Here is a 21,237-nt window from a genome sequence, read left to right as displayed (position 1 = left end):
GCTTTTTCTGTTTAGCCTGCCTGACCAGCATTGTCAATTAATTTTTTTTCATGTTTTCTTTGAGCACTGCAATGTGTGTGTCTTGGATGGTACAGGCACTTGGAAAGTATGGACCTTTCCTTAGACTTACACTTACTTATTATTAAATTATTGAATATGTTTAGGCTAATTATATTATTGTTTTTAAAATTAACATAATGTATTGTATCTGTGGCTTGTATATTGCATGTACTACACACTTTATTTGTCGATGTTGTCTATAGCAATGTAAAATTGACAAATGACAATAAAGAGATCCTGAACAACATGTTTCAAGAACTGATATCTGCTCTCTTCTTAAAGTGTCAAACCTAATAACATGAAATTAAACATGGAAGAAAGTTATATAAAAGATCATTGCAATGGACATACCCAAGGCAAACTCAATAATAGAAAAGTTGTGAGTCAGGTATTAGCTTTTGACAAGAAACACACACCAATCATATCATCTTCCAGTTGTTTTCACACATGATGGATGTCAATAATTCCATTGACATAATAATTCCATATTCTTTAATTATGAACTTCAAAATTCATTCATCATCAAAATGGATCTTTAAAAAATAATAAAAGACATGTTTAAAACTACTGTTGCTAACCAGATTTTTAATGATGGTGTACTTTGATAGCTAAAAGGGTAAATAAATGAAGGATAGAATAAAGATAAACAGAAAAATAATGTTTTAATATTGCACAGAGATCATACAGTCTATATCACAAGTGTCCTCAGTACAAAACTATACTAGTTATATTATTATGGCATATAAAAACTGTTTACTGCGATACCATTCATCACATTATATAAAATTGTAAACAAATTAAAACAATTGATTTCACCCTCTTCCAATTTAGTGTTTGTTATTTCATAAACTAAACAGCAAGCAACGGTTTTGTGGTAAACAACAGAATATACATATATTTGTTTATTACAACAGTATACAGGGTGTTTTCTAAAGTACGAGATCTCTAAAATAATTGTCTTCATATTATATAAAGTAAAACTGTGCACAATTTACGACCAAACAAACAACGTGCATGGCATCAGCGACGTGCATGGCACAGCAACGTGCATGGCACAGCGACGTGCATGGCATCAGCGACGACAGTTCCCATACTTGGGCTCAGCTGGTGGCCACTGAGGGGGATTTTGATGAGACAAGAAAATAATATGGAAAAAAGTCTTCAGCTACTGAATATTAAATAAACGCCATAATTTTGAATCTCCTTATTGTAATGGATTTTGGACAAGATAAATCAAGTATAAAGTGTATGAATAAGATTTTCATTCAACAAATATTTTATGTGACTTCTAGGATAGTGATTCTAGGAAGCTGAAGTAACTTTATAGAACCTCCAACTGTGACACACAATTTATATTTTTTAATCTCATCACCTTAAATTAATTTTGCAATTCAACTTTTATTCAAACATGAGTAAAAATTGATTTTATGTATTTTATTTGGTTCACACCCTGTACACATACACACATAGATATACTATATACAGATTATTAGTCTATTACAATCAAAACATAACATACAATAGTACTGTAGTACAGTTGATGAGAAGTAATGATATTAACAACAAAATTAATCTTATTTCCTAATGGCAAAAAACAGTCTATATGTATATAGCTTAAATTAAAATTATTCAGCCTTTTTCGAATAATTACAAGATTATAACAGTAAGCGGATCATCTTTATATGTGTAGTGAAGAATTGTGATGTGTGTAGAATTCTTTTTACAAAGAGTACAGAGCTAAAACTGTGTTGATTACTTCACAAAGCAATTAACAAGAAGTGTTGGCTCAGGAAATATAAATAAATAGCTATGTAATGGGTATAACCAACTCATATGAAAGTGAAGAAATTTAAATTATACATAATTACAAATAAGTTACGAATTATTATATTCTATAAGAATACAATGTAGCTGTTCAAAAAGTTATCCAAGAACACCTACATGAAGCCAAGGATTTAGAAGTTTTAGTATTTGATTACGTTTATATTTTATATCATATATTATATATGTATATATTTATTTATTGCCCGCAATATATAGAACCTGTAATTATAGAAAATAGTGAATAGGATAGACAAAAATATAGATAAAAAATTAATAATAAAACAAAAATAGATGGGAAGGTCAATAGTATAAACATCTGAATCCTCTTAATTCACACTACAGATGCAAATGGGATGGACGGATGCAGTGCCTGACTGCGTAGCACTTACAAATCTGGTGGCTCTTTATTCGATCTATTAACCTCATCTCGCTCGGTTTTGCTAAGCAACCTAGATGTGATGCTAAGACTAAGAAATATTTAATGGTCAGAGATGACAAAACTCTATGGCAAGCTGTGGTGTCAGAAGAGACATCTCTGTCTGAACCTGTAATTTTTGAGTGCAAGTCACTTTACACGTGTGACGTGGATCATATCGTTGGCAAACCTCATGAAAGAGGTATGAAGAGAGCAGTCCAAAACAAGGTCTCAGTGAGTACAGTACAGTTGTATTGATTTGACCTTCAAGTATCTGACATGGTACGGTAATATCAATTAAAACAATATTCGTCCAAATTTTATTTAGACAATACTACGTAAACTTTACAACACCACACACAAACTAAGTTTACACAATTGTAGACATAATATATTAGTAGATTAGCAAAAAAAAAGGCAGTAAATGCTCAGTGTGATTGTCGGTGAAGGGAAATGTACTTGGTGTTTCCCCGCCTGGTCCTAGGGCATCACTTTCGTCTTGCCAACCCTTCATCATTTCAGCTTAGTACTTCGCCAGTCTATCAGTTAGTCAAGCCACTTCAATCCTATTTTACTAAAAGCTACAACTATACATCATTAAGTTCTTTGTGTTTTATATTTAGTATTTTGCAATGAAGTAAATTTACTAGCTTTTAAAGTACCTTACACATTAGACCCTAAAGTGATAACGTTTCACTGTGGTGTACTTCTTATAATGCACAACTTGGAATTAAATCCGTGTATAATAAGTTTTAAAATTGAATGTTAAAAATTAGCATGTTTTTGTATTAACAAATGAACACTTCCAGGTAGTTAATGGCTATATTATATTATGTTCATGACTTTCATAAAAATAACTGTACTGTATCAGAAACTGAGATGTCAAAGATTATTTCCTTTCTTTAGTTACGCTGTTTGAAACATCATTTGTCACACACAATCATTAAACCAAAAATAAACAAAATAAAAATATGTCTCAAGCAATATGAAAATTTTACTAAACGCCGCTCCTAAACATTTACCTTAAATGATGCACTGTGACAATGACGGAAAACACAAAGGTTTTCTCCCTTATTTCGGAGGGTCCTTGTAAGGGACAGGACACTGACCTTAACAGTGATACAGATTGCACATATTGCAAAATTGCATATTTACAACAGACATGATGGATGCAAAGATTATTTGGTGGAGAGAGGCTAGACATGACATAGCTTAATGTACTCAGCACAGTCTGTACCATCGTGCACTGTTATAGTGAGCCAAGTATGTAGATGATGAAATTTAATGCTGTCTCATCCATTTTTATAAATCCCAGCTAAGAAATAATGTACAATAGACATCACTTTTCAAGTAACCAAAACAAAATTTGAAATGCTAACCAAATTTTTACAATATGAATGTCAAGGGACCAAGATATAAGTTCAAATTATCCACGTTTCATTCAGGTTCCACTGCATTTTGATGAATGTGCTCATGTGCTTGCTCGAAGGGCCTGAAATATTATTCTTTATAAATAAGTTTTCATTACAATGAGATTCACTGTTAGGTACAATTTTCCACAGGTAGGAAAATTTCAAGGGATAGACAACAATTTTTGTCACACGCGGGAAGGTTATGTATGGTGTTCACTGTGTATTGAATTACATTTTACAAATAATAAAATAATTGTTTATCTATATATTACATTACAATTATAAAACTTCTTAAAAGAAATAAAATTTTACATAACAAATTCTTGAGAGACAGTCCTTTAGCATTATTTTAATATATTAAATCTATAACAGCTCAGAGCTCATTAGTTATCAACAGGATTATATAAATACATCCATTCAGAATAAAAGTATTAGAACACTAGTAGAACTTAACTTCAAACGTTTCTATCCTACATGAATATTAAGTGTAAAGAAGAAAGATACAAGTGAATTTTACAGAAATATTGACAGAATTGAATACTATTTACAAATTAAAACATTATTATAGTTTAATACAAAGGAATATTTTATTGTAAGTTAACATGTAATGGAGAGGGTGACTAGCAATAAATAATATCAATAATTTAACAGTTTACGATTCAGTTAAATAATGGTAAGTGATAAAAGTCATAACCACGCTTTCCTTTCACAGCCAGATAGATGTAGACAACGTGGTATGCCCCAGGGATGAAACAGATGCTACCGGCAACGAAAAACACAAACCCTTGTAGTCCTGTGTCAGGAATGAAGATGACAACAATACTCGTTAACAACAAACCTGCACAGAAAATTGGTTCATTGAAGTAGCTGTCAAGAAGGTAATATAGGTTTTTTTAATGTTCAGGAAGAACGTTCAGAAATCTTATGTTTCATCTAGTTTTGAGCAATGTTGTAATTTTTCTTGAAATCACAAATTTTCTTACTTTTCTTGCAGAACTCAAAACACCTTCAAAAATCATTTTACTTATAGCCCTGTAGTTTAGTTTTCCCATTATATTGTGTGGTAACATACTCTGTAGCGTCTAGGAAAATATTTATCAACTGAACACAAGATTGGCGTCTTGCTGTAAAACAAAACTTTTGAGATGCACAGTTTCAAAAAAATCATCATAATATGATTATTTATCAATTAATTGGTAATATGGTAAGTTTAACCCTTTGGGATCAGCATTAAATTCATACGATTGACCTCTACAGTGACCATGGCTGTTCTCTGGCTCAGATCATTCATTTATGACCAAGTCCTATCCCTTCGCTAGGGGGGCCCTCGCTGTTTTGCTGTTCAGCTCATCAGGCCACTATGTGTGGTCCTCTGTATTGGGCAGTTATAAAATTCAATCGTTATCCAATTGTGGCTGGAGAGTGCTGCAATCTCTTGACCAAATAAGTAACTAAATTAATATTTCTCTATTTGCAGCACATACCACATTAAACATTGTTCAGAATTATATTTTATCCGACTATCAGTGTCACTGTAGCTGCTAGAGTGTATCCCATCCACTAATTAAAATACTAGTGCATTTGGTGGAGACAAAGCTCAAAATATGGATAAAGTATATATTCTGTTGATACTAGAGACCTAATTGAGGTTTGTTTAAAAGCAAATAATAAATAACCAATTGATAAAGTTTTATACTTGAAGCTAAAAACCTTAGTAAATTATTTGACAATTTCATTTAAATATGAGACATTTAAAGAACCGAAGGTTAAATACTGGCAGATAAATCCGAGTACATGATTACGCAAGCGCCAAGACGCAGAACAGAGTCGGGCACTATGCGTAGCCCTGCGAGCTGAGAACAACCACCAGATACTAAATCCGAGCTGAGTGAGAAATAAGTTTTCGCCACATTTGAGACCTCATGACTTCAAATGTGGCCAAAAAAATGTGTTGAAATGTGTGTATGGCAAAAGACTTTAAGTTTTTTTAGTAATAAGGAAGTACAGCTTACACTGTTTTTAGAGTAAATATAACATTACCAATTTTAAAACATACTTTAACTTAATTATTACATAGGATGTTAATACATGTTTTGGTGAAAATCTGAATGCGATATTATATCAGGTAAATTTTATGGCTAGTCTCTCAAACTCTTAGATTTTTGTTAAAGTTATTTACAACACAATATTAATTCAGTCAGGACTGTGTTAATTACTGACATTTTCAATATGTAGATGATACCTCAGCAATTATCAGATGTGATGTTAAATTCTCAGATGTTACTTAAGAACTTAACTTAATGTTTAACATTACTTTTGATAACATTGCAAACACATTTATACATTTGTTACTAAAAATATTAACAGACTATGTTTGCTTGATGAAACATTAGATAGAAACCTTTGCTGTGTGTGAAGTGTTTTCCATCAATGATCATTAGTTTAGATAAGTACAGATTTAAAATATTTTAATACAAATTCATTTTAAGAAAGATTTGTCAAAATGACATGAATTTAATGAATTACCACCAAAACCACTGCATCATTTTTACATCTAAACTGAAGAATACTATAGAAATTTATACCAATGGCTAAAACTACATAGTTCATATTTATATTATAGGTAAGTTTTCATATTTATGAAGTTTGCATATGTACTATATTTGAAAACTAAGAATACTCACAACTAAAATGCTTTTAAATTTTTAAAATTGTATTCCCTTATTATAAAAGTTACAAATAATAAAAGCCAGCATTTTACTTTACAAGTAAAATATTTAATAACAAAATGATATAAAATAATTCTTAATAGAATGGATTAATAAATAGGCATTAAAATTTACTTCATACAAAAAAAAAGCATACTACAGGGTCTGAATGCCAGGTTAATGAAGTATTAGAATCACATGCACTCCTATTGATATAAGAGGAAATTAAGTACTATGCTGGGCTGTTCGTGTTACATTAGAAAAGTCCACATTTACCAAAATCAAGATTTTTATTGTTTGCGTAAGTATTAATTTTTATATTCAAAATTTAAGTGATGTAGTTTGTTATTTGAGAAGTGTGATAGTCTTAAAAAGTAATTTAAAGTGTAAAAAATTTAGAACATTATTTTAAAATTTTGAAACATAATTGTCATGACAGTTCTCAATGTACATATATTGTAAAAAACAGTTTAAATTTTAATGTGTTTCAGCAATTAGAAATCATTTGATAACCAGGTATAGAAAATGAGGAAATATCTATCCAATAATACAATCAATCAAGTGATTAAAAAGTAGTTATTGCTAATACTTAACTATTTTTAAGTTCTACTAGTTTCAATGTGAATAAAACACAACAGTAAATAATCCTCTAGTTTTAACTTATATTTTCCCCGGATGGAATAGCTATTACTTAAATGAAGTGAACAAAGTATTCTTGCTAATTCTTCAGTCTAGTACTAAATAATTTTAAGCCTTAGGTGAGCACACATATTCTTTTTCATTTTCTCATACAAACTACTTTGGAATACTGTTATTAATGAAAAATTAAAGAAACCACATGTCCTGAAAGGCTCAGTTTTTAAATGTCTACTTGTATGTCATTTTAAATTAAAATTTTAAAGAAACCTTGACTGGACAAACCTCTTGTTATCAGTTTTAATACAAATCAAAGAACACACATTTTATAACACAGGGCGTTTCAAAAAGGACTTTACAACTTTGAAAATTCGTATAAAATTTATTAAACAAGGTACAGAGCTGGTTTTGGTGTTGTTTTAAAGGAAAACAGTCCAAGTTTTGATTTGCATAGTCCGCTAGTACCTAATCACGCCACACAAGCGCTAGTGACAGTTACGTTAAACATGGCTGCCTTCACTGGACCGGAGCGTGCTAGTTGTGTGTTTTGGTTTGAAGAATCGAAGTCTGCGACAACAGTTCAGCGTAATTTTTGTACTAAGTACGCTAAAGATCCTCCTAGTAGGCCTACAATTTATGAGTGGCAAAGTTGTTTTGTAGAAACAGGGTGCTCAGTAAAACATAAAAAATCCTCAGGTCGTCCAAGCACATCTGACGAGGTCGTTGAGCAAGTGAGACAATGTTTTGTAAATAGCCCTACGAAATCGACCCGGCGTGCATCTCGTGAGCTGCAAGTACCACATACAACGGTTTGGCGTGTGTTAAGAAAACGTTTGCACTTAAAACCATACCGATATTCGCTTTTACAAGCAAATAAGACACTGATAAGATTGCCCGTAGGAAATTCTGTGTGGATATGTTAAATCGAGTGGATGATGATGAACATTTCTTGGACAACATCATCTTTTCAGACAAGTCCACTTTTCACTTAAGTGGCAAGGTAAACACATAACTCATAACTGTAGGATTTGGGGCAGCGAAAATCCACATGAAACATTACAACATGTTCGTGATAGCCCTAAAGTGAACGTTTTTTGTGCGTTGGGCAAGAGGAAAGTGTACGGCCCCTTTTTTTTCCAAGAGAGAACCATCAATGGGATAGTGTACCTTGATATGTTGCAACAATTTTTAATACCACAGATCGATGAGGATGACCGAGAACGAAATGTTTTCTTTACGCAAGACGGCGCACCACCACATTATGTGACTGACGTCCGGAATTTTCTAAATGACCACTTCCCAGGTCAATGGATTGGCCATGATGCGCCAATTGCATGGCCTCCCCGTTCCCCAGACCTGACACCGCTAGATTTTTTTCTTCTGGGGTTTCATAAAAGATATGGTGTAAGTACCCTCCTTTGCCGGCCACTCTACCTGAACTTGGAGCAAGAATTTACGCTGCTGCTGAGCAAGTTAACCTGAAATGCTAGTGCGAGTCTGGTAAAATTGGCTACCGATGGGATGTCTGCAGAATAACCAACGGAAGCCACATAGAACATCTTTAATTTAAGGTAAAAAAACTTGAAGTTTTTTCCTTTAAAATAACACCAAAACCAGCTCTGTACCTTGTTTAATACAATTTATACAAATTTTCAAAGTTGTAAAGTCCTTTTTGAAATGCCCTGTATTAAATACCATCATAAGTAAATTTATAACCATTATGAGTACAATTGCAAAGACGTTTTCAAAATCAAATCGATCAGGAAGTTGTAATTTTTCTCACAATTGTATAATACAAGAACCAGAATTTTCATCACATAACATCTCTTGCTGAATGGTATACAGACATTTATATAATTTTTAATATATATTTATTGAAAGACCACCTAGACTGCAATAAAATAAGTGTACACAATGATTTACCTATTCCCACAATCAATAGATTAACAGCAGCTAAGACCATTTTCCAGTTCTCCCTGATTTTCGGATGGTGCCAACAAGCCTGGGACGGATCAAAGAAGCCAGTGTGGTAACCTCCATCATGAATCAGCGAATCGCTGTCTCTTGACAAAGTCTGCAACCAATTTTTTCAATTAAATTATATATGAAATCATTGCATAAATTATTAGTTTTAATGTTATTTTGTATTTGTTATTTTTAACACTACCAACAAATTTTCCTAGAGACTGTAAAAATATGAAATGCATCAGAATTTGCAGGGCTACAGTAGCACTTGTTTGAGAAACATTTAAGAGGGTAACAGGAGCACATTAAGAGGGTAACAGGAGCACATTAAGAGGGTAACAGGAGCACATTAAGAGGGTAACAGGAGCACATTAAGAGCCGACTATACGGGCGACAATCTTCATTTATCTCCATAAGAACAATGTTAAGTCTCACGCACTTTTACAACCTTATTTAGAATCATAGAAATGGAAAGAAAAAATGTCAAACTTTTTTGTATTTAACTGTTGAAATACTAAAAAAGTATACACTTCACAAAAAACTGCACTGTTTGGATGTGTATTAATTATATATTTAAAACTAGACATGTTACATAAAACCACAATGAAAAATAAGGGTGTAAAAAGGCATGAGAAATAACATTGCTCTTATTGGGGAAAACTAAAGTTCGTTTCACTACAGCCGGCTCTTAATTTACAAATGATGATTCTGCTAACCTCTGGAACAGTCTGCGAGATAAGCGATACAATTTATGTTACTTGTTTTTCATTAAATTTTAGTCACTACTTAGGTAGAATTTAGTTATTAAAATAAATATCACCAGCAACAACTTAACATAAACCTTTCATAAGCTCTTCAGTGAGTTGCACAACAGCAACAAAAATACATTTTGTTAATTACTGTTCATCTACAAATAACTAAACGATTTATCTGCTTTGTGTTATTTTAAACCGATTATAATTTTTATTTTTTAATTAGTTTTTGTGAAAGTTGAACAATGGAAATTTAAAACATTTATATTTTCAGTCACAATCTTTCTTTAAGTTTCTGATACAAAGTTAGATGTTGATAATATAAATATCCCCCTGTCAAATAAGAATGATCTATTAACTAAAGCTGTTTCTCCAATCTCCACACACAATCAGACCTGGTCAGCTGCACAAGGATTTAACATGACACATATGGTGGTTTACGCATGTTAAGGCTGAAATAGTGAACAGAGGTTTGGTCTACTCAATGGTGCAGTTTGCACACCACCACGCTCTATGAAACTCCGGCCCAATCCAACCTGGTTTCAGATATGAATTTTTAAGTAAAAAACAAAAACCAATACACACTAAACAATGTGAGGTACGACCTATGTTTATAGGATCGTTTTTATTTTCCTTTAATGGTCTGAACCTATTTCTTAAACGTTGCACATCTATAAAAAGGGTTTCTTGAATATTATCATAAGCAATTGGATTCAAGTAATAAGTTAAATAAAACATAAATTACACGTTGGATATTTACTTTATTTTTCATCTTCTGGACTCCATTTTATATAAACAAATTGGTCAAGGGAACAAGTAATTTGTCAGAAAAATATCACAGTTTTTAATATTTGCACTCTGGGGACAAATTTACTTTGTCCAGACAACTTGGGAAAACCCTCCTTTGTCCTCACTGTTTCAACTGCTTTATTCCTGGTAGCCTACAGCTGATACAGTAATTTTGCTATCATATGACAACGCATGACAATGGATGGTAACCATTTAAAACAATTTTATATTAAAAATAAAGCAAAGGAATACTACTGCAATTTACAACAAGAAAAATCATGTAAGAAAAAACCTACAAAAAATAAAGGACATCAATTAATATGAGGCAAAACTCAATTCAATATTAATTGTATTGGATTGATTTAATAGAGTATAAATTGTTGTTTGTCTGTAACGTTTTCCTTCCATGAATAAGCGGCCACCACCACAATCAGATCATGATTATCAATTAGAAATACCGAAACTATTGAATACAACATTGACCTACAGATATTCATAATTAATCATTGCCAGCTGTTTTTATTTCATTTACATAATAAGTAGATTAGTGACATCAACAAGAACGATGGCGATGAACATGAAATTATTGTCTCAAAAAGTATTTTTAAACTCTTAATTGTTTTAAATGGTTATAAGATAATGATATTGCTCCTTTAAATCCAAAGTGTCCACTTTGTACTGAGGAGATGAAAACTAGAATTAAAGGTGGAGATCAAATGGTGTTTCATGGAAAGAAAAATCAGAACACAACTTTACAAAAAACGTACTTCAGAAGACTTTTATTGAACATTCTAAATTTGGTATTAAGAATATATTGAAAATCATGTACTATTTTAGTTGGAACCAAACAAACTATGACTTTTTAATTAATGAATGTAGTTTTGCCGGCAACAGTATCTACAGAAATACCATTTTAGATTGGCTAAAACAATTGTAAGTACTACGCCGCTCAAAAATAGTTTAAATCAAGTTTAGTTATTTTAAATAATCTAAAACAAATACAATTCTTTTACATTTTAAAAGTATTACTTCACTGTAATACAATTTTAAAAACCTAAAACATAATTCACTTCGACATTATTACACCAAATTAATTCGAAGTAAAACCATGTATTTGGTATTTGATTAATTGCGGCAATTACAATGACAATATACATATATGTTTTTTGTGTCACTGAGAGTCAGCAATATATATCCTTGAAAATAGTAAAAAGTAATTAAATGTTACATTGTTTTGTTTGTAATATTTTATAAACATAGATCGCATAGACAGTTTTTTATTTATCGTTAATATATTAATTTTTAAATTTAAAAACTAGCAGAATTATATTATTATTTTTAATGACTTAATACATAATTTTGTTCAACAGGGTGTGTTGTTGCAGTCAAATATTAAATGGGAGGCTCATATTGTAAATGTCTGTAATAAGATTTCTAAAGGTACCTTTATGATTAGAAGACTGAAACAATATGTAACTCTAGATGTATTATTGTCAGTATATTATGCATACATACAAAGTCATTTATCTTATGGAATCATTGTTTGGGGCTGTGATAGTAATATAAAAAAAACTTTTAATCTTGCAAAAGAGAGTTTTAAGAATTATGTGCAATGCTAGCTGTAGGACTCACTGTAAGCCTTTATTTAAAGATTTAGGTATTCTGAGTGTTACATCATTGTATATACTACAGTTATTATTGCATGTTAGGATAAATTTAAATGTTTTACCTACAAATAGTTCAATTCATGATCATGATACTAGACAAAGAAACTTGCTTAGAATCAGGCAATGCAATTACCAAGCAACCATTAAATCAACATATGAAATAGGGATTAACATTTATAATATGTTACCTAGGGAAATTAAATGCTTAGATGACAATAAATTTAAAATTAAGCTTAAGTCATTGTTGATTGAATTAAGTATCTATGATGTAAAAGAGTTCATTTTATATTGTACTAATTATTAAATACATTTATTAGTATCACTGTTTAAATATTGACGATGTCATACATGTATACAATGTGTTTATGGCAATAAAGAATTTGACTTTGACTTTTTCAGTATTTTTAGATAGTCATGAATACTGAGGATTCAATACCCATGAATATCTATGATTCGATAATCATGATTCGATTGTAGTGGTGGCCACTTATTATACTGCAGCCCATGAAAAGTCTGGTCCATTTAAAGAATTAACAGAAATTAATGTACAAAGAAACGTTTTCCTCCTGTAAATTTGGGACTTGTACTCAAAAATATAATTTAACCTAATAACCCTTAATTTTCAAGGTGATATCTTCAATATTTGTTCAAACCATTAATTTTGACCTTACCAAAAATTTAAACTAATATGAAATTTATAATATCAGAAACAGAAATGTATTGTCACGTAACATTATATAATTGTAGAAGATAAGATCTACAATGAACAGGTGACTCGTCAATATAATTTAAAATATACTTATCCTAAAAAATGTATAAACATAATTAATATTTCATTGATAAATAATAATATTGATATCAATCACACAAATAGTGATCCAGTATGTATATATACATACATATATATATATATATATATATATAATATATATATACAGTATGGTAAAAAAGTCCCGGAACGGTTTAATATATTTTTTACCAATATAGATAAAGTAATGAGACTTGGTATATCAATAATAGCCATAAATGTCTAGTTTTTTAAGGTATTAAAACTTTTTTATCCCTTATGGGGGACGGCCCACGAGGAGTCAGACAAAATTCTTAAATAGCAGCATAGGTCGAGTTTTATATTAAATTAAAGGTCTTAGTTAGTAGAACACATTGCTGCAAACCGGACCTCAAAAGGTTCACTCTAACTGAAATGGCGGCGTTTTAAAGTTATTCGTCATTTATCTGTGATGCGATGAATTAGTTCTTCTGTGTTGGCAACATTGATTGCAACAATGGGATTTCCGGGATAGTGTATTGGTCTTGAAAACTCATTAGTGTTTACATCCTTTCTATTCAGTGAAATTTGTTTTTGACATTCCTGTTGAAAGTCCAACTGCAGGATCATTAACTGTGTATCTTATCATTCTGAGGGTAGAATGCGGTTAGACAGGAAACCTAATTTTCCTCATGAGCTGCTACAAAGTCGATCTTAAGTTAAGATTTGTAAAGTGTAGATTGGGTTTAATTTAATTGTTAACAGTGACTAGTTGTGAATCTTGTGATAGGGATGTCTCTGACTGAGACTGAGAGAATAAACCTGCTTATGATGAGGGGGTATGGTGACCGTGTACGATCATATGACGAAGCTGTGCATTTATTTAATGACACATTTCCGGACCGGCCACCAATATCAAAGTCTACCGTCTGTAGAACTGTCCAACGATTTCTAGATACCGGCAATGTTAAAGACCGTCCAAGAAGTGGTAGACCTTTATCTGCTACTGACGAAAATACATCCATAGAAGTATTACAAAGTTTCATCGAAGAGCCACACACATAAACAAAAACTGCAGCAACTAATCACGGAATAAGCCATGTTTCAGTGTTAAACGTTTTAAAACAAAACCACTATTATCCGTATAAGGTCAGATTGGTCCAGGAGCTTTCGGAAGACGATTTTGACAGAAGAGTGGAATTTTGTGAGACAATGATGAATAGATATGTACAAGATCGAAATTTCTTAGCAAAAGTTGTATTTTCAGACGAAGCTACCTTTACACTTCATGGCGATGTAAGTAGGCATAACTGTTGTTATTGGAGCGACGACAATCCTCACTGGATGAGGGAAAGCCATACCCAGAAACCTGAAAAAGTTAACGTGTGGGCTGGGATTGTTGGCAATCATATTGTTGGACCTTTCATAATCAATGGAAATTTGAATGGGGTGACATATGAATTGATGTTGAGAGAAACCATTATACCGGCTTTACGTGCTGTGTTGGGTCGAAGTTATAACACAGTATGGTTTCAACAGGGTGGTGCACCACCTCATTATGCTTTACAAGTACGAGCCCTGCTTGACAGAGAGTTTCGCAATCGTTGGATAGGACGTAGGGGAGCAATAGAGTGGCCACCTAGATCACCTGATGTAAATCCTCTTGATTTCTTTTTATGGGGTTATTTAAAACAAAGGGTTTTTTTAACTAAGCCTGCCAACACAGAAGAAGAACTAATTCACCGCATAACAGAGGAAACTCATCAAATACCTCCTGAGATGATTCAAAAAGTTATTGAAGGCTTCTACCACAGATTGGGCTATTGCCAAGAGAAACTTGGACAACATTTTGAACACTTTCTATAACTGTAAGTACTAAATTTTCAATTCTAATCATTAAATTAATGTTATCTTAATGTAAGAGAATGACTTATTTGGATAAATGACGAATAACTTTAAAACGCCGCCATTTCAGTTAGAGTGAACCTTTTGAGGTCCGGTTTGCGGCAATGTATTCTACTAACTAAGACCTTTAATTTGATATAAAACTCGACCTATGCTGCTATTTAAGAATTTTGTCTGACTCCTCGTGGGCCGTCCCCCATAAGGGATAAAAAAGTTTTAATACCTTAAAAAACTAAACATTTATGGCTGTTATTGATATACCAAGTCTCATTACTTTATCTATATTGATAAAAAATATATCAAACCGTTCCGGGACTTTTTTACCATACTGTATAAGCACATATAAAAAATCAAATTCTAACAGTACAGGTACAAGGTCATATTTTATTCATAAAATTAAATAAAGCTAGATGTAGCTATTTTTATCCTAAAATAAAATAATTTACAATACATAAAACACATTTCAAAATAATGAGTGATAAAATAAATACAGTGGAATTAATATACATTAACAAGTTTTGAAATGGTTGGAGAGTAAATTATTCAATGAAGGTTGCATCAATTAGAAAATCATTTTCTGAATATTCTTTCTCTATTAAGATATATTTTTTTTAATTATTTTATAGAGAACCTTTCTAGAGGTAAAGAGGATAGAGATATTGGAATTTTATTGTAAAATGTTAGTCTTTTATAATAAGGGGACATTTCAAATAATTTAGTTCTATGGATTGGGTATGTAACTCTGTCTATATGTCTTGTATTGTGATTATGATCTTTTGTGGTGATATTATTAGGTACTTAAGTTTTTATGGGTATACATTAAGAACTCATATATATATAAAGTGATGGAACAGTCAATAAATTTATAAATATCCATGTGATTTATATTATTTTTAAATTTAAAACTGCTGTCCTGTACAAAGTTACAAAAATGTACAAATTACATTTATCCCCTGGGTTCTTCAAATGATTCCAGTTCGCATTCCAATAACAACAAATACTGGTTATACAAATACATATCCATTGTGTAGTAATTAGAACTGATGGATAGCTTAAGACCAACGACTAGAAGAGATATGGAGGGGAGGATAAGGGAAGCAATAATTTACTGCCTATTTCTGAAGAAGAAATCCAACCACTGATGAATTTGGTGCCTAAGTAGAATGTTCTATTGAAGTTGAAGGTAGACACTTGATCACTTTTAAGCATATGAAACCAAGTTGCAACTGCTGACTAATGCAAATGTACTGAATGCTTTGGTTAAAACAAATAAATTATTCTATAACTTTTTTCCAAATGTACTTGGAAATACTTTAGGAAATACAGTAAAACAGAAATTAGTTTCTTTTTTTTTATTAACTTTTAATTGTGCTTTATAACTTTTTAAGTAAGCAGACCCAGCAGGGATAACTTCTGGCTGGTTTATACCTTCCAGTTGAACCTACCACTGAGCACAGCAAAAACCGATGTGTAACACATCACTAACCGCAAATGTCGAGATTCTGGGGTGCAAGGGTAATTCGATAGGTTTAGTCTACTGCGGAGATGACTGTTGGAGTTGGTGGGGTTCGTTGCTTAAGCATCACGAGGTTCTTGTTAACCTGAACAAGGGTGTGCCACCCCCTGCCTGCTTTGATTGGAGCAGCTGGTTCAGAGCTGGCTTCCCCTTCTTTCGAGGGGACATGATTTGAGATTAGTGCCCTAAATTCTTCATCATGGATCTCGATAGGAGGCACCCCCTACCAACTTACGCATCCTAAATATCCTGTCACTCAGGAAGTAGCGCATAGGTCCTTATAGGACTAGGTGCAATTTATAAGCTTCTTGTCCTAAGAGAATAAAAAAAGTTATATGTGCAATACAGTATAGATTACTATTTTAAAATGTTGACTTTGCCAAAAGTTATAATTTTCTTTAGGTCACAAATTTGAAAATGGCAAAAATTTCCGTAGCCTACTTTATAATTTTTAAAAAGCATATTTTGGAAAATCTATTAGGTATTCTAAATAATTTTGTTTTTCTACAATGTACGAAGGAGCAGTTACAATAAATTAAAGTGTTAAAAACAGTCTTTTAAAATGTTTTGGTACAACCTTTAGAAATGGCTAACTGTAGTTTTAAAAGACTTTTGCTGAAATAATCAGGGACCTTAAAAATAAGGTGTAAAATACCAAAAGTATTATTTTTATGCATGTAATGAATGGACTTTAAAATAATTTCACTGATAGTGGCCCAGGTAATCTACTACACTCTTTATAGTAGACTCGGATGGTAAGACTTTAACTCCCTGTATAACTTTAAGATAAGAGAAAAGAAATTCAGCAATAAACAAAATTTTAGCCAACACATTATTTTGTTTTGTTTTTCTAAAGAAAAGTCCTCCAAAAGTAAATTTAAAAGACAAGTATATATGCTGTTGTTTAAGAAATGTTTATACATGATTTTCGATTGTTTTAGGTAGCGTAGCTAATGTAAATATCCAAAGAAATAGATGTACAAATTCATAAACAAATATAGCCTATAGAAACTAAGTTAGGTACAGCACAAATTTGTTATTTCTGAAAAAAATATAATATTAACAAAATACTAAATTCTGATATTAAAATGTTATTATCATAGATGAATCTACAAAAATGTCCCAAGTCACTTAACTATGATAAATTAACCTAACCTGTGAACATTTCTATAATGTACCTCTTATGGCAATTAACTCAAGTCAAATACGACAGAAAACACAAGTAAAATATTAAAAAATAAAACAAAAATAGTAAAGTAATATTAACTTAGTAAAATCGAAATAAACCCAATATAATATAATATAATACATACATCATCGGCAAAAGTTAACCTTGTTGAGTGAGAACGGTGATTTGCATCATCAATTTGGACAATTATACTTTCATCTGAAGCTATACTTCGATTTTTAGGTTTAAGAGGCGATCTTTCTGTTGTTGATCCATATATTTTAATGGCTTCATCGTTTTCTTCTTCAAATGCATCGTCAATAGAGAATCTTTTATCACTCCTAACGAACACTCCAGCCATATTTGTAATATGGTTTGGATTGGTGTTTGTTTACAACAAGCTACTGGAATGCCAGTATTGGAAGGGGAAATTGTGACAGATAATTCAGTTATTTTCTGCTTAAAAAGATTTAAAAGTGTAATAGCATAAATTAATAAACAGCAGATTAATAATGAATAACTCGTACTGTCCTACAACTTCGTTGTGGGATTAAATATTTTAAATTCCTTTATCAAATAATTGATTTCAAAGGATTAACTTTATAACATGTATTTTTTTATTTGAGAGCAGGATTTACTCATTATCCTATGTTTAAATTCAGGGGTCCATAAATTGTAGGTATTAGCTACATGCATTATAGCAAGACAGTTAGTGTACGGTAGTTGATACAGTACAAACAACTGTACATTAATATAAACATTCACAATGTTTTAATGTGCAGTACACAAACAAGTTTGTATACTTTCATAATATGATATACGTATTAAGGTATATACAATAATTATATAGGAACTGGTTATATTTTATTTATTTTATTATTATTAAAAAAAATCGACCTCGTCAATGGCATTGTTCTAGATTTTACACAATTTATTAAGTATGTGTAGTATAAAATCTAATTAAAATGACGGAATCATATACCCCACCACGCAGTTAGGCCCATATTTAGCGTTGCCGTTCTAATTCCATCCTAGTACAACACACCGTTTTTGCGAATTTGCTTCAACTAGTTAGCCTCAAAGGCAGCTGTGACGAGGTCCATTCGTTCTTCAGTTATAGCCTGGAGCTCAAGCTACAAAGCTGACAACCGATTACTTATAAGATGGCATGAACGTCAGTGAAGACATCTTTAAATTGCTAAATTTTTGCGGCAAATGATTGAAGTTATGCTACGTAAAGGTCAGTTCACCACTAAATTTAAAGTAGCCGTTCTTAGCTCGGGACTGACTGCCTTATTAGATATGCGACACTGACCACGCTATAGCAATAAGGGACTGTTTTCATATTTAAAAGGAAATTTTTCTAACTTTATCCAAGTTTGGGAAGTTGAGTGTGGAAGCTTACTACTATAATGCAAGAGATTTATCTAAATAGACACTGCGTTTTACCTTAAATTTTGAAATCATCTGAGGGATTAATTAATCGAGGGATTTTTTTTAAATTTACGTTCACTTTTAAACGGAAAAGTATTAACAAGTATATTTCTTTCTTTGTTTTTGCGGCATCACATTCGCATGATAACAAGATGTAGTATTTCACAAAAACTCGTTCAAGCCAGATACAGCAAATCCATTAGCACTCAGTGGTACACCTAAGAAAGTCCTAGACTCTTAATATTGAGAAGACAATATACCCTGAATCCAAGTGTCGCTTCTGTGACAAAACACTTTCTGGTGAAAACTTATATTGGCTTCAAGAGTTTTTTTCACGTTTCGTAAATAGCACTATAATCTCGTTTGTTAACAGCGAGAAGCCTGTTATAGAAGCGCTGTACTTTCTATAGTAGCCTCACTTCATGTTTAAATAGAAGACTAACTTAAATGAAATACTACTACTTTATTGTTTTATCTTACTCCATCTATACTACATTTTTTACAACACCACTAACATTTTATTCTTTTTACTCATAAGAAAACAGCTTATTAGTTTAAAGATTTCATTATCTTGACTATAACACAATATCACACACAATATCTTGATTATAACATTTCATCACACAACTATAAGAAATTAATATGGTTCTTTGTTAACATACACCCCACCTAATTAGAGTAGGAATTCTAATTATAAACTATTTACAATACAAAAAACAAAGGCAACACAACAAATTATAAACTTCAAAGTCTAAAACTTTTTATAGGAGATTAATGTTTAACACTTTTTGTTCGTATTTCTACGTTTCCACTCTTCTCTTCTGAAAAGGTCTCCACTTTTTCTCTTTTCCATTATGGCCGAAATTTGAATGTTTTTTATCTCCAAGGCGAATATTCTTTGGTTCGGTCTTATAAACTCTTCTGTAGCGGTTCTCAATTTTACAACTCTAGTCTTGCCATCTTTCCCAGGGTACATTTGAATTATTCTTTCTAGTGGGCAGTCAACTCGTTTCCACATCACTTCCAAGGAGGACTACACCACCTTCTACAAATTTTGAATTGTTTTTCTTATTTGGTTTTAGAATAAGCTGGCTTAAATATTCACTTCTAAATCTTCTTCTGAGTTCTTCTGTTATGCGTCGTTGATAGTTAAATCTTCTATATAACACATTGCTGTCAATCATATCTAAGTTCGGAATGCCTGTTTCGCTGAGATCTTGCTAAAACATTGCGGGTATCAAAGCGATGAAATCTTTAATCTCGTTAGATATGTAAGTCATTCGTCTGGAATTTATAACAGCTTTACAGTCACATGGTATACTAGTAAGCCCTTCATAGTTAAGTGAAACTTTACCCAATACTCTCTTTAATAAGTTCTTAATCATTTGTATCATTCTCGCCCACCATCCACCCCACTAAGCAACCGTTGGGGATGAATCTCCACTGAATTCTTGATATCGTTGATTCTCTTTCTATACATTTCCAGTCGATAGATATAAACAGATTTTCCATCCCAACAAAATTACTCCAAGTGTCACTGTTCACTGTCTTTGGTATGCCTCTTCTTACTACACACCTTTAATACCTAACATAAAACCATTATTTGTTGAGAGTGATGTGATTAGTTCAACATGTATAGCTCTGTAAATTGCACAAGTAAAGATTACGATTTTTGGAGTTCTATTAATATATTTAATGGTGAGATTGTTCTCTCCAGATTCTGATCGACGAGACCGCTCTGCCCTAAGGCTTTTAAGGTGCTCAGCTTCATTTCTGGATCTGTCGCGACTGATAGAAACTCTAGAAAAATTGTCTTCAAGCCCTCGTAGAAACTTCCTGGTAGCAGCCTTGGTGATCATGTGAACAGAATTCTTACAGCTAACGATCGCTTTAATCGGCGTCAATTTTGTAAACCGATTTTTAAGCCTTCCAATATTTTAAATTTTCCATATCTATATATTTACGAAACTGTATCTTTTCTAACTCAATACAATGAACATTTCAACATTCCTCGTAACCATCAGTATAATTTTAAAATGTCTAACAACCTTCAGGTCCCTGCAGATCACACAGCTTTCTTCCAAACAAATCTCCGTTACAATGCAATTATTAATCTGTTGAACAAACTCCCTATGCACCTCAAAACAGAGTCAAACCATTTAAAATGTATAAAAAGACCTAAGTTATTTCTCCTTGATAAATGTTTTCACAGCGTCCGTG

General features: G+C 31.9%; 1 protein-coding gene across 1 annotated transcript; it reads right to left on the bottom strand.

Moving 5' to 3' along the window:
- Nucleotides 1–703: 703 nt before the first annotated feature.
- On the bottom strand, nucleotides 704–17,996 carry LOC124368795. Its single transcript, XM_046826174.1, has 3 exons — nucleotides 17,729–17,996; nucleotides 8,979–9,129; nucleotides 704–4,549 (listed from the first exon to the last, which is right to left on the bottom strand). The coding sequence occupies exons 1-3, from the start codon at nucleotides 17,942–17,944 to the stop codon at nucleotides 4,371–4,373; spliced, it is 546 nt and encodes a 181-aa protein (XP_046682130.1). The 5' UTR covers nucleotides 17,945–17,996; the 3' UTR covers nucleotides 704–4,370.
- Between the last annotated feature and the right edge of the window lie 3,241 nt (nucleotides 17,997–21,237).

This window comes from Homalodisca vitripennis, chromosome X (assembly GCF_021130785.1).
Source record: "Homalodisca vitripennis isolate AUS2020 chromosome X, UT_GWSS_2.1, whole genome shotgun sequence".
In the NCBI taxonomy this organism is placed as follows: domain Eukaryota; kingdom Metazoa; phylum Arthropoda; class Insecta; order Hemiptera; family Cicadellidae; genus Homalodisca; species Homalodisca vitripennis.
The sequence above is the reverse complement of the archived record's forward strand: the minus strand, read 5'-3'. Positions and strand labels throughout refer to the sequence as shown.